Genomic DNA, 16104 nt, shown 5'->3' on the forward strand with positions numbered 1-16104 from the left:
TAAACAAAACTCAGTCAATAAATTTATATGACTTACAGTTAAACCATCCTTCAAATATCTTTCAAATAATTGGGTGTCCATTTTAATTTTGTTTCAATAACTAATTTCTAAACCGTTACAGATATAGATACATTTTCATATGGAAAAATGCTTTAAATGAAATTAAGAACATATTTTATATCGTCTGAATCAATAAATGTTCTGATGAAAAAATGAACTAACATTTTACTAAATCCTTTTTATGCATCATTATTTTAAATAAACTTTTTAGCAAATATTATTTAAAAAGATTTTAGATTTTTTAGCAATTTTCTCGTGGAGTATCTATCAATTAACGAATGAAGTTTCCTAAATGACTATTAATCTGCCTCTAATAATGACACTAAAGCTTCATAACTCGGTTTGTCTTAATCGTAGAAGAATAAATAGCTTTTTAAATACGATTTTTAGTATTTAAATGTATTTTTCGTATTCTAGCATGTTAAAAATATATCACTAGATATGACTAACAGGACCTGTGAATTTTATAGAAGTTTAGACTTCTTACTTATTTTAGAATATTTATTAGTACAAAGAAACAAAATATAATTCTTTGCGTCATTTAAAGCATTTTCTTACTTAGAAATATACATTTATTTCTTAGAAAATAGCAGCGGTCCTTGATTAAGATGGAGATTTGGTATATTCAACATCTTTACTTTTACTTCAACAGATCTTTAATGTATTAATATTGAAGATATAATTTAATTGCTTCAACATTTAACGTTTTCTTGCACATGGTGATGTCGAAAATATAAGGAAAGAACATTTTGAACAATCTTAAAAATATATTTTATAAAACAGCAATATATTTCTAAAAGAACAATGTACGCTATTTTGTACACGTGCTATATTTACTTCTTTTCAATTATAAAAAAAAGTGAACCCCCAAATATACAATTAAATAATATGATCAATTTTTTAAAAGTAAAAACACAACGTTAGAGCAAAAACTTATGGAACGAAACGTTAGCCATTTTCTTTATATTTGTTCAAGATATAAACAGAATAAATTAGAGAGTGAAAATTTTATACAAAATCAATGTAAAGTTAAGGTTAACTAAGCTGTAATATTAATACACTTTTACACCTATCAATATTTCAAAAGGATACATTGAGAGACATTTTACTTTATTACTGAAGAAATAACGCCGAATAAAAAAGAAAAGTTTTAATCTTAATTCTGTTAGACGATGAAAAATAGCAAAATTGTTAATCCTTATTCAAAATTGTTATTTTCGGAGAAAAACATTTAAAATGATAATCAGTGTATTGAACTTATAAAATTAAATGTTATTTAAACCAAGGAGCAAACAGTTAAATTTTTGTTTCGTCAAACAATTCAACATTTCAGATAATGCAACTTTAATAGGGAGTAAAAAAATGTTTTTATGTTGCCGATAATGTTTCTTTTCCTTTTCCAGACATATCCTTTAACTAGATATCAAGTTGGAATGTTTTTCTTATGTCTAGACATGAATCATACAAATGTGAGGAGTTCGTGAACTTCAGTTTGCTCATGAATTATTCAGAAGTAGGCATGCATGACAACTCAGTTACTTTAAAAAAAAATTAACTGTAACTTAGTTTATCTATGATATTTCATTACTTAATACGCTTTCTACATCTTATTCTATAAACATTGTACTTCGCATTAGTGCATTGAATCCCAAACAATATATTTTATAATTTATTTAAAAAATAAATTATGAAATGTCATCTATGTTTTAAAATTCAATATGAAAGTATTTATTTAAAAAGGAGCTTTCTTAAATAAAATGCATTTTCGCAAAGTGAGTTAGTACTTCAAAAAAATATAACGATCATTTGTAGGTTTGATGAAATGCTAACATAAGAAAAAAATCCTTCGACTTTTTTTTTCTAATAATAGCAATAAAAAAAATGATAAGCTCATTATTAAGAGTAGCATTCAATATGGAATGCTATGATTGAGCATTCTAAAGTAATTATATAACTCAATATTGTTTTATATAAATTTCTTTCAATGAATTGAATTTAAAATATTCGAAACATTCCTTTTTATTATATTCTGATAACTTACATAAGAGATTTTCTATTAAATTTGCAAGAAATATTAATTTATCCTTTTTTAAAGCAAAGAATGATTTTATTTTACTTTAGTTACATCCTTCTGATATACGCAGTGAACAATAGTGAATATTTTTCTTTATTTGTTTTATTCTGAAAAGAGTTAAAATTTCAGAAAGAAATTAAGGTGATATTACAAGCCAGAAAATTGTTTCATAAGTGAAAAAGGTTCATTTTTTTAAGTAATGCTATAAGAAATGAATTGTTTTTTCAATGTTAATCACATTTTTCTTATTCATTAGTGAAGAAAGAAAAAAATTAATTTGGTATTATATCCAAACAAATAAAACCCAGTCCGAACTATCAAACGAGAAGAGTTTTATTGATAATTATCTGTTGTTCTTATCAATAAATATGTCATCCATTCATAGAATGAGTGAATAATTTTCTATATAAAGTTCAGCAAAATAAAACCATTTTGCTTTCATATCATGAATCGAATAGATAAAAACGTATGCATATTCCAAAGAAGTTGTAATATTGAAGAAATACTGAAAATTCCAATTATAATTCTTTAAGTATAAGCCGAGATTATTGCTGTGAGTGAATGCTCCTGTATAATATTTGTCATATTCATGTTGTAGAGGGGCGAGAGAGTATGTTGTAGAGGGAACAATTATTTAATTATTTTTTAGGTCTCACATTTCACAAGATAAAACGAATACGAAAATGCAAGACACTTACATAGAATACAATCTAATAATACCCCCCCCCCCCAAGAGGGATCATAGTTAATATACCTTGATGTTAATAAGATAACGCCATCTGTTGTATCAAAAGAGAAGGTAGTAGAGTTACGTAACCGCTACATCATGAAATAGTAACGATATAGAGAAAGTTTATCCTATATCTAGATTAACTTTTTATTCAATAAATTATCGATTTGTTATTAATCACTTAATTACACAATTATACGACAGAATTACTGATAGTTTCATTTGTTAGGTTCATTAATTATATGTAACTTTAAAATTTTTCTTTTCAATTAATAGACATATCTCAATTTTATTTAGCTATTAATGAATGAAAAATTTTGATTCTGTTTACTCAGAAATACTGAGTAAGAATGCTTCAAAATTATTGATAGGAGCTTTTCTGTTACTTTCTTGCATCAAATAATGGTTTTAATTGCTGAACAAATACTTATTAGCTGATTGAAGCATCTGAATGAAGTATGATATCCATGATGTAAAAAGTAAGTTTAAAAATATCCAATAAAATTAAATGACAGCTATTTGCTAGGGAAAAAAAAAAAAAAGAGAGAATGACTGACCTGTGCAACCTTCTCCCCCATGTAAAGCTTGTGCGAGTGCATTTCTTTGAGGAGCAACTTGGCCGAGTTGTTTTCCTTCTGCCGGGAGTGAGATTCAGAAATAACATTGCTAAGGGATGGGGACTTCCTCTGTTGTCGTACCCGTGACAGGTCCGAATCCGAGGACGCATTCGGAAGGGATTTGCTCAGATTGTTGGCTGCTATGGCTGCAATTATGAAAACAATCCATCACTTGAACTGGTTTAAACCAAGACAAGCATGAAACACCAAGTTAAAGTGAAAACAATCTTCCTCTAAATAACAGAAAATCACTGTAAGTTTGAAATTGTAATTATGTAATTAAAAAATATTTATTAAACACATTGGAACATGTATATGTTTTGTGATTAAAACACTTAATATTTTAATTAAATTAATTTAGATGAAGTATATAAATTAATTATTTTTGTTTTGCTTTGCTTTTATGTAAGTGCAGAATGTTAAAACTTGCAAAATAGAAGAGGTTGAATTTCATGCAGATATTACTTTTAAACTCTGGTCTATAAGCCCAGTAAGAAAATCTTACAAAACTTTATTTGCATCCTTTTGAGATTTTTTTTATCTTAAAATTTTAGACAAACCGATTTTTTAAGTGATGAATGGGTATAAAACCTTTCTAAGTAGACACATTTTTGCATAAAATATTTTCCGAATATATGGCTCATTAATTGATTTGAAGAGAAATTAGGAATGAAGTAATGTAAAATAAAATATTTCACATAAAAATAGGAAGGTGCTATTGCATAAATATATTGAACATTATGTTATTATAGCTCAAATATTCATGCTTTGAAAAAAATAATTAGTTGACTCGAAATGAAATAATAAATCTTTAAATAACAATTATAACTCACGAACTAAATTGTTTTATATTAGTGAATGCTATTCTGATTGATAAATATTTATAGCTGTTTTGATCGATTATATGCAATTATCTATCGAATTAGATGACAATTTACGTTTCAAGAATCTGCTGTCCAACTGATTCAATAAGGAATTCATGAAACATTAAGATATTTATGGATATATGTAATTTTTGTATCGAATATAGCATCTTCTAATGATTAGAATGCTAAGTTTATTCCAATTTGTTATTTCAGATACTTAACGCATATGAAATAAATGTCCAACAAATTTGGAATTTCTTTTAAAGAAATTTGAAACTTTATTTGTGAAATATATAACTTCAAAATAATCAGTAAACATTTTTTCGACTATCTGAACCGTAACAATAAATTTCTCAAAAAAACACTTTGGACAGTTTTAACGTGACGATATTATTTTAAACCCTAAATTATAATTGTTAATATATACAATCAAATTCACATATTATATAATGATTATCATTAAAATCTTAAATTAATAAAACTACTTGGATGATTTAACATCATAAAAATAGTCGTAATGTTCTGGTATTGTATTTTTAAAAATGGAATGTAAAACCAGCATATTAATATTTATGGCATGTTTAATAAATTTGTATGTATAAAAACATAATTTAATATACACAAATTGATATTTAGCTTAAACTAAATTTGGTTTATATCATTTAATACTAGACACATTATTTTAAATACATAGAATTCAAATTTAAAAATGTCAGTATGTACTTATATTCAATCAAAATTTCGTATTTTTAGTTGCATATTCATTTATGTTATCATTCTCAATGAGATTGGATCTAAGACATCTCTATTGGCTTATCTCTTCTTTCAAGCTGCTTCAAATTCTTTTTTATAACCTTTGTTGCGCAAATTTTCTTTGTGGTAAGATATGCTAATCCCCTCCATTTTGAAGAAGTTGAAAGATCACACTTTTACTCCAGAATCATACCCAGACCAAAAAAACTTTTCCTTTCTGCTTTACTTACTTTCCTCGACCTAAAGACGAAAAGCGCAAACTGTTTTCGTCTCAAGAATACCAGCTAAAAATCGTAAGGAGCTTTCTGAAAATCTCCAGCGTCTTTTTCGCGGGAAAATGAGAGAAACCAAAAGAAAATCCTGGGGTGGGAAAGGGAAAAAAAATAAGTGTGTACAATACCAATAATGGTTCTTCTTTGAGCTTATCTTAGCTAGAATCTACGAAATGGTTTTTTAGAGGGAAGAGCGGGCACTGAAAAGAAATACATAGTAAAAGAAAAAATAAAAGTCTAGTCTCTTCTCTTTGACTTTCGAGCGGATTTATTTTTCATTTATAACTGATGCGTACTTCTTAAGATTGCTTTTGAAGTCTATTGAAACGGAGATGCATTTAATTATAAATATATGGAGTAAAAAAAATTCAGAAGTTTGTGGTATATATTTTAAAGAAAACTTATAAGATTAAATGTTTCATTTTGATAATACATCTGAAAGAATAAAAGACTGTACAAATGTTTTATGCATTTTTAAGTAACGATTACATATTGTATTTAGATTGCGATTGTTCATTTTGTGAATTAAATTTGAAATGCATCATCTAAATGAGAGTTCACGAAGTTTTTGTTTTATTCATCTAATGTTTGTCAATACATTACAAAAATTTGCCGTAAGCTTTTTTGAAAAAATAGAATTTTACAAACTGAGGTTTTCCTTATGGATATAAAGAATGACCTTCAATACCACGTATTATAATAATAAGGATTATTAGTATTATATCTAGGCAACAAAATAATATTTTTTACTCCGGAAATAAAATACAGAATCGGTTTGCAGTTTTAAACCTGATCATGATATCAGTTGGAAATAATGGATTTTGAACAAGCAATTTATCTTAAAGAATCATTAAACAATTGATCGATAAAGATTTAGAATTGCTTTTCGTTGATTGTAAATTTCCAACAAGCTATTATAGAAGTTAGTAATAGTTCCTACTTTGTCAAAAAAAGTAAAGTATTTTATATGTTCTTTTTTTTTTATAAATTGTAATAAACATGAAAAATGGATATAAGTGTTCCTATAACTTTGTTGCAAAATCAGCAGTTACCCAGGATGGAAAGTTCACATTTCCAAGTTTTTTTTTTTTCTTGCTTGATACTGTTGAATTGTTTTTGTACTCTTAGATGTAATTCGAATGTAATGTTTGCATATCGCAAATAGAAATATTTTATAGATTATTATTATCCTAAAATACAAGAAGCAGACCATCTGAAAATAATTACAAAGCAATTTAATCTCTGATAAGTAGTGTATCTTTACAGAAAAATTTTTATATTCAAAAATTTGCGAAGTAATATAGCGAAGTAGCATAGCGAAAATAATTATATGTTATTGATCTATAAACGATTTTATGTTATAACAAATTTTTCAGCTTTATTTAAGATTTTTTTTATTTTATAAATAAAGGTACTGTATTTAAAAGAAAAATAATAATATACGAAATCGTACAATAATAAATATTGAATCTATGAATGGTGTTAAACAAAATAGGTATCACTGTTATGTAAACTTCCATACACATATGATTTTTTTCAATATATTTTTTTTGTAATTTTTTAATAAAATTTAATATTTAGATCACGCAAACCTCTTAGCAAATTAGATTTTATAAGCGATTACAAATATTTTTAAGGAAAAAAAAATAATGTACAATTTTCGAAGAATAACAACTTGCATGACTTTGTAGAAAAGTCTTCAATATGTTTGCATGTTGTTTACGTCTTTACGCTATTTGCTTTTAATTTATTTTCGCAGCATCACAAAGAATGTCATCAAAAAGGAAAAAAAAAAAGAATAAAAAGATAAACGTTGCAGAACAATGTATCTTTAGATCAAATAAATCAAAGATTTGTTTTGAAAAACTATTAAGTGTCATACGTTAATAAAGCTTAAAACAATTAATGTGTGAAAAATAATGCAAACCCATTACTTACTGGTGCGAAAAATAGAAACTATAAATGTGTCAGAGAAAAATTCAACATGCCAAATTTTTTTAAAAGTTGTTTTTGAAATATATGAGTTTAAAAACATTGAAGCATAAACTGATAAAAAAAAAAGATAATACGTAAATAATCAAATGGTAGCAAAATGTGTGAAATTTCTAAAAATAAGTCCCCATATTTCAAGAAATCTAGAGCTCAAAGTCTGGCGGTTAAATATTTTGAGACAAGAGAAAATTAATTTGAAAGTGCCTTATTACTATAAATTTAAATTATTAATTATCTTCTCCTTAAATAACAGACATCTTTTTTTTAAAAAAAAAAAATATCATTCTTTTCTATAAATCTTTTGTTTATTTTAAATGCCTTATTTTAACATCTATTTTTAAAACTAAGTCACACAAAGAAATCAAGATAATGAATTGATCTTTGAGAAATTATTTGAAATTCAATAACGAAGTACTATCTTTCATGTTGTTGACTGCAACACATTGTTTTGCGTATCATTTTTAATTTAAAATTTATATGATATTAAATTATTAATTCTTGGAAGTCACTAAATCCTTTAATCATACCGTTAGTTGTTTTTACAGTTAATTGTCTTTTTCTTTAGTTTATTTTCTCTGTACGTATTGGCATTAAGCATTTTTATGTTTCTCACCTTCATCGGACTAAATATTTTATTTTCAAAAGAATAAAGTCAATTTATTATAGCTTCATTCATTCTTTTATTTTATGGAATTTAGTGGTGCAAGATCTATATTTTTATCATTCTATTCCAAACATATTGCCGCACAAATCAGAATAAGCAGCAACAGCCGTAGCTCAATCGACAAGCACCTCATTTCTGATTGGTTGATCCATGGTCCGAATCCCAACCACGATGTTTTATCCAAAGATTGGGATGTTTATATATAAAATTTTATCCATTTTTTATTTAAGCTGTGGAAGATTCCAGATCTTTCTTAAAATTCAAATTAAATTGAACATTCTATATGTGTATAAATGCTGCGTCCCATCTGTGATGGGTAAGTTCTGAATATTGTGCTGTTGCAAGTTTCTTCGTTGTAATAAATCTTATTGTTTGTTTAAACTAACGGCGTAGTTCTTCGTGACAATATTGTGTTAAAAACATGTTTAATTCAGTTTTTAAAAAAGTAGGGGAGATGGAAACTCAGAATGTACAAAAATATTTCAATTAAATCTTGAAAGGATGTATTATAAGAAAGTAAAATCATTGATGTAACCGGAAGCCAAATCTACGACTATTCTGAATTCATATACTTACATTATACTTACTCATTTACTTTAATAAAGAGCTCTAAATGGCGCTTCATCAAATAAAATATTTCGGAGTGATTTATTCTACTTTTAGAGATATAATTGATGGACCTTACTACATTAATGAGCTTTACTGTATCTACGACATTGAATTTTTGCATAATATTTACCTGCTAATCGTATTTTACTTTACATATTCCAATTTTTCAAATCAACGAATTATTGTATTTTAACCTTTTGTACTCGGATGGTGCCTCTTACGCACCATTCAACATAGAGCATCATTTTGAAGTTTTATTTATTTATTTAAATTTTGATTTTTAAAGAATACTTAGAGAATGGCAAGAAGATGTAGATTAAATTTTCGGCAAAAGTCAATTCAAAACTGTAACAAATATATATATTTTTTATGGCAATAAACAAATCCTTGTGTTAGCAGAATAATTTTGGATTAATAAAGAGCAGGTTTAGTTTTCAAACGACATTTGAACTCCAGATTACTTGAAACAAGGTTCCTTACTTTTCAATAATCTCGTACTCTGTCTTTTGGAGCAAATCTAAACGCTATCGTGCAAATAGAGACAGACTTTGAAAAAACCCTAACTACAGTCTGTTCGCAATGCAAGAAGTCAAAAAGGGGTGCTGTTTCTAGCAGCGCGAAGAGGTGCATCATCGAAGAATGGTGCATGGCGGTGCTCGGTGCACTTACCATTACCGAGGTCAAGGGTTAAGGCCCTTCTTCTGGAAGGCTCACTCCTACACCAATAGAGGTCGGGTTGGCTAACCGCTGCAGGGGGAGGGATACAATACAGGTCATGCAAAGACACATATAACTAACACTGAAACGTACCACAACGCAAAAGCCCCAAAGTTTCTGAATTAGATACCGATAACAATAAAACGGCTACAGGCAGGTTTGTGCATGTAGTTTGTGTTCTACCTCTAAAAGCATTCTAAACAGTTTTTGACTGTAAAAATATTCATAATCGATACGTGATTAATTAATTAATTTTTAAACATGCGTGAAAGTTTGCGAAAATTATTTTGAATGATATAATTATGGTGAAAATTTAGCAAAAATGTGATAAATGTAAAATGAGATTCTACCGGAATATTTTTAATTTTAGAACTAATTATTCTTTGCATGTACTATTAATTCATTATTAATATTAATGTTATATATTAATATTTTATTTTATTTTTAATGAAAAACAGAAGAGTTTTTTTTATGTTACTTATTAAATTAAAAAAATCAGCAAAACCAATTCACATGAGACGTAAATATGTAATTTTAATTTTTGTGTGTTATTTTAAAAACTTCCTATCTAAAAAAAATCTATTCAAAAACAGTCATTAGATAATTAATTATTCATTATTTATCACAAAATAATATAATTAAGAAAAGACAATGACCAATACAAATTTGAAATTCTGAGATGTTTTGATGGAATTTGAATCTTTCATATGAACATGGATGATAAATATTTACAAGGATAAAAACAAATTAGATATTCATGAGACAATTTGCATTACGAATTTATTTTATCACTTAATTTCAGACTTTTTTTAGATACTCAGAATTGATTTCTTTTAATTACATTTTGTGATTTTAAAATTCTTAAAACTAATTTTCTTAACAGTTATTTGTTTTTGATTTTAATTTATTTTAGCGAGACTAAGAGAGATTAGAACATTTTAATAATAACACATTTCTGTATTCTTTTATGTGGTATCATTAGGATTTATAAAACAAACAGTTATTATTGAAAATTAAAGACAATGAAATAATAAAAGTCATTATTCAAAATTAAAGACAAAAATAATTTCAAAAACAGAAATTTTTTGTCTTTGTTGTTTTTTTAAAATTTTTTTAACTAGTGCTCAAAAGCCAAGTATTAATTTAGAATAAGATTGCAGAAATATGATTTATATTTATGTCCTGCTGTTACTATTTGTGAAAACACGCATCATGAAAAAGAGAAGAAAAAAAATAATGTGAATCTTAACCTACAAGAAAGACCCCTATAGAATTTGGGGATCTTGTTTATGGTACATAAAACATGACTTTTCTATACAATCATGCAAAATAATATAATATCAAGGATACACATGATAAGGCCATACTCGGTAATATTGCACCACTCTACAGATAGTAATAGGGCTAACATAATACGTAATGGTTAACCTAATTTAACAAGCAATAGTGTAGATAAAATGTTGCATCATCTTTTATAATGGAATACATTTCACAAATCTATTCCTTTTACAATATTTTAAATAATTTCATTTTTTATTTAAGTGTTGTATATTCCTTTATTTATCTTTGTCTGAAATTTTAGATATTGAAAAATATTGATACTGAAAGTATGAAATATGATGGGATAAAACGCGAATTTGAATTATTATAAATCAAAAACATTTGATTAATTTCATAGAAGTCTTTCTTTAAGAAATGTCCGCCTGTTTAGACAGTTAATTATTGAATTAAAAAGGTAAATTTAATAAATAACCTTTTTTTCGCCACTTTTCTACAAATGAATTTCAGCTTTTTTCTTTGTGTGTGCTATAGAGAAATTATTTTAAATCAAACAACAAAATTATCGGAGAATTACTTATTATAACAAAATTTCCTATGTTAATCGAATTCTTCACTTTTAAATTTTATATAATCATCAATTCCTTCCGTTTTGCTTTTATTTTTATATATTTTTCGAACACCTTTAAATAAGTTAATTCGGGTAGCTACAAATTTACAAGACCCACGTAACTTAATAACCCGTTGTCATATACTGTGTGGTGATTTCAAGTTCTTCTTTCGCTAAACGAATAAGGGATTAAAATAGTGCTGCAGATTTCATATGTGTCACGGGAGGTTGGATTCAGTCCACAACAGTGGCGGTCGCACAGGCATTAGAGGTTCTCGCCTCGTGTCTCAAGTTATTTTTCCTCAAAATATATTTTTCTGTTTAAAATTTGTTCATATATCGTACTTCTAAAATAAATATAAATTTTCGATACTAGAAGAATGGCGATTACCTAAAAAACAGTTTCAGCTTCATATTTTAAAAATCCGCCTTTGCTCAATTGTACGGCTTACTACTTCATCGATTTGACAGTTAAAAACAAAATCGAATGCATTGACAGATTCGATATTTGAAGCATAATGATCGTAAATTAACCGTTTCTAAAGCAAAAGATAATTAAATAAGATAAAAGTAGCGTAAAATAATATTGATTTAAAAGATGCAGCATTTCATCAACATTATTTTTTGAGATGCAACATAGAAAAAGTAACATTGACACATCATATTAACATGCTAACTATGAGACAATTTACAACTTAACATGCTAACTTCAATAAAAATGAAGGAAATGCTTGGACAGAGAGTAAGCATACGCACAAACTCTAACACGAAAACGCTGATTCAATTATTTAATTGTTAAGCTCATTTTAAAATTCGTGCCTTTAGGCAGAAAATTAAATGTCATAATACTTGATAATTTAGTTACGCTTTATATGTGTGCTCGTAAGCATATTTTAGGGCGTGCTACATCAGAATATTGCGTTATATTTTTCAAAATAAATTTAATATTAGAAGCAAATATATAGTTATCTAAATTTACCTTTTTTCTGTCCTTGCAATGCTGTTGAAATTAAGAGAAAAAAGATTATATAATTTCTTTTTTATTACATTTTTCATTTCAAATGCATCGTGTTTTATATTTGACAATTTTTTTTAAAAAAAAAGGTAATGAAAGTCAAATATTTAAAAATGAAAATTTTAATGAAACGCGGAATCAAATTACATTTTAATAAAGCGATTCTATCAGATCAAACGATTATTTTATCAGAATATAATAACTAAATTCTGTTGAAACATTCTCTTTATTACAGTTTAAAGACGTGAAGTAATTTTTAAAATTGGAACAATTCCAACTTTTTACGAAAGAGTGACATTCGAAGTTAAGTAGATTTATTTGTCATTTTAAAAGTAATTGGAGGAAATAAACGTGATTTTTACGAAAAAGGTAGAATCTAAGTGTAACTTTGATTTAGTATATTTCAAGCATATATACAGATGTCAGGCATTTTTTCTATTTATTAAAAATCAAAGATTAAGTTTTTTTTCCGGAAGATAAACTTTTCAACAAATTAAACCATGATATAGGAGACATATTTTCTATGTAAAATCGTCACGTATTATTTGTGATTTTAAATGAAACCGAACTATTATATCTTTTAATAACATTTAATAAAGCAATCATTAACTAAGAATTTTTGTTCATACAGTTTTTTAAATAAATAAATCATTTAGTAAAATTCAAAAAAATAAGGAAAATTTGTAAAATTTTGAGGATAAATTAAAATTTATCAGAGTGAAACTGGAATTAACCAAGTTAAAAAGCAGCAATTTTTCAGTAGTAAAAAAGAATATACTAATATTATTGATTAAATGAAAAAATAAATGAAGTGAAATCAATTTAAAGGCCAAAAAGGTTATCCCTTTAATTCTATATTCCTTTTTCTTATCTATCATCACAGACAGCATTATCTATCACAATATGATTGACTGATATTACAGTAACAACAAATAAATAGCACAAAGTACTATTCTTTTTATGTAGAAAATAGTAATTTAATTGGAAGAACGTCTAGAGATAGGAATATAATATCATTAAATTGTTTCAATTTGCGTCATATTTCGTATCATGCATTGACAAAAAGTTAGCACCATCGCAATGTAACAAAAAGGATAGGGGCCGAAGTAGTAATAAGTATTATTCAATTAGTGAATTTTAATATTTTTTTTTCGGAATAAAGTAAAAGTTTATTTTATATAAAAAAATTTCATCACACAAAAAAAAAACCCTGCTAGCTTTACTATTTAAAAGATCCCAAAAAGATTATAGTAAAAACATCGAATGATTTTTAAACGTCTAAAAAAATACAATCCCTATGTTAGTTCTAGAAGATACAAATGATTTTTATCACGTTGCTGTTGAAGATTGATTTTACTATTTCAATATTAATTTCTCTACTAGCCTATCGCTCATTGCATACCGAGAAAGATTATTATTGTTGAATTCCGCGCAGGTTATGATGGCAAAAAAACTCCAAAAAGGCCTTCTTTTAAACTGAGAATATCCAATTACATTTTACTTATATTTTATTTAGTCCTCAATGTAATAGCTTAACTATAGTGAGGCAAGAAGATTCCCTATAGTTAAGCAACATTTCTAGGCCCTTTTCTAGTCTTAAGGGGACAAATTCACTGAGGGATGTTTCAGTTGCATAGACACTCATAATATCTTATACACTCCACGAGCGGAAATTTGGTTCAAATTTGAACATTGTTAGGGGACTTCAAATTGCCACTGCCCCAAAGAAAATTAATTTTTCAATCAGAAGGGCTTCTTCACGGAGAATTACAGACGCAACTATTGGGTGATTATGTAATGCTTCGTCAATTACGGAGATAAGGCAACAAGTGAGGTAGGTGTACAAGCGGAAATAATGAAAAGGGCCAGTACCTGCGGAGAGCGTTCCCTTTTCTTTAAAAGAAGAGGACGTCCTCCAGAGGGTATCGGGTGGTCCTCCTTTATATGCGTCCGCTTCTTTCGATGGTGGGGGAGGGGCTGTGTAGTGGTCCATTTCGACAAGGCTCTGCCGCCGAAGCTCCAAAAGGTGCATGTGGGGATCGAATGTGTCCAGCGCCACAGTTTCAGCATCAGGGGTCAGCATCATACCCTCTTGATCTTTAACCTCCGACCCCCTTCGCAACAAGGAAGGCAACCATAACCGCAAGGACTTGCTCCTCGCGGCTGCGGATTGAAAAAAAAAACCAAAAAGAAGAGTGAGAGTTCATAAAAATGCATTATTTTCTAATCATGTCACAGATTTTTGACTTATGAAATGACAGTTAACAGAGGACATAAATAATGTATTTTCTATTAGCACAAGATATTGTGCAATATCTCCTTTATGTTGCGCGATATTTTTAATGATGCATTGAATGGTGAAGATGCGCAACAATATTGTAGAGTAACTTATGCTTATAAGGTTTATTGTACTAATACGTTCAAAAAATAATAAAATATTTTCTAAAGAGTAATATGGAATGGGAAATATTTTTTTAACTTTTATAATTGGTATTTAAACATAAATAATCACTTTTTTTTGTGACATCCACCAAGACTTCTGTGGCGTAGCGGTCAGAGAACAAAGGGTAGCAAATAAATTTTATTATATATTGTCTTGCGTCTAACTTGCACGTAGCTGTGACATGCGACACATATAACTGCCCGCTTTAAAAGTCGAATATAATGAGGGGAAAAATTATGGAAAATTCTATGTTCCTTATTAAACTATTTAATTTTAACATAAGGGCTATTTAACCTTATTAAACTATCGATATTTGCGGAAAGCACAATAATCATACTATACCACTGGAACCACGTGACTTCGCTACGCCACTGCCAGATTGTTTCCAGGCATATCTTTAACAGTTTCTTCATTGAAACTAAAACCCAATTTATATAAATTCTGAACTTTTTTTTAATGAAATTATTTGAGAATTTTAATGAAATTCCCAACAGTGACTGCTGACATTTTCCATTTCAGAATAAGGTTTATTTTACGCTTATCTTCTTAGTTTAATTATTTATTTTATTTTCAAAATAAAAATATAAATCTGAGAAATAACTAGTGAGATAAAACATCGTAATGTAACCGTACGCATTATTTGAAATTTAGATACATTTTGCAAATTAAATAGAATTAGAAATATTTATTATTAGATTCGTATAAAAATTTCATTGCAGATACAAAAACTGGTCATTATTGAAATAAAGACAGTCATATATGAAAATAAGATAGCTAATTAGATAACCTAAAAACGCATTTTTCCAAGTAATATTATTAAAAGTTAAGAGTAGTTTGTACAAGGAAATTAAAATGAGAATCGGGATAAATTCAATTATCCGTGTTACTACTGAATGACAGACGCTTAAAAAGTTTCAGAGAAATTTATAATCAGATTTATTACAATAATGAATATATTTAGATAAAAATTACATCAAGAGATTCTGCAAAACAATCCAATTTATTTTTCTTTTTGTCTTATAATCCATAATATATGTTATATTACCATGAAAAAACTGTAGTAGTTTTATGTCATATCTGATGAGACATTTCTTGTTGCACTGATTTTATTGAAAAATTAAACTTACAATAATTCCATCTAGTTAATTTTCATTTCTTTTGAATTTGGGTGCATTATGCAAGATTAGTAAATAAATGATTTAATTTTAAAAAAACGTCCAAATTTGTTACAGAATTATAATTTTTTATGACTTACTGAATTATTTAACTATCTGATTAAAACATATTTATTATTTCTACTAATGTTTTTTAAAACAATACTTTTTTTGTCAGATAAATCTTAAAGAAATGTAATATGCACATATTTTCATCAAAAATCAAAATTAGAAGCAAAAATATTTTAAA

The 16104-nt window shown here is 27.2% G+C and overlaps 1 protein-coding gene across 9 annotated transcripts in view; it reads right to left on the bottom strand.

Moving 5' to 3' along the window:
* LOC129980900 (potassium voltage-gated channel subfamily H member 2-like) overlaps positions 1–16104 on the bottom strand; it is a 369894-nt gene that overhangs the window by 156552 nt on the left and 197238 nt on the right. For 7 of the 9 annotated variants that reach the window (XM_056091370.1, XM_056091368.1, XM_056091367.1 and 4 more), the window contains 4 exons: positions 14130–14420; positions 12222–12242; positions 9307–9384; positions 3422–3627 (listed from right to left, as the gene is read on the bottom strand). In XM_056091370.1, coding sequence (XP_055947345.1) covers positions 3422–3627; positions 9307–9384; positions 12222–12242; positions 14130–14420 — 596 coding nt within the window. The remainder of the gene's footprint in view (positions 1–3421; positions 3628–9306; positions 9385–12221; positions 12243–14129; positions 14421–16104) is intronic. The other 2 variants (XM_056091364.1, XM_056091369.1) reach the window with 2 other exon arrangements.

This window comes from Argiope bruennichi, chromosome 8 (assembly GCF_947563725.1).
Source record: "Argiope bruennichi chromosome 8, qqArgBrue1.1, whole genome shotgun sequence".
NCBI lineage: Eukaryota > Metazoa > Arthropoda > Arachnida > Araneae > Araneidae > Argiope > Argiope bruennichi.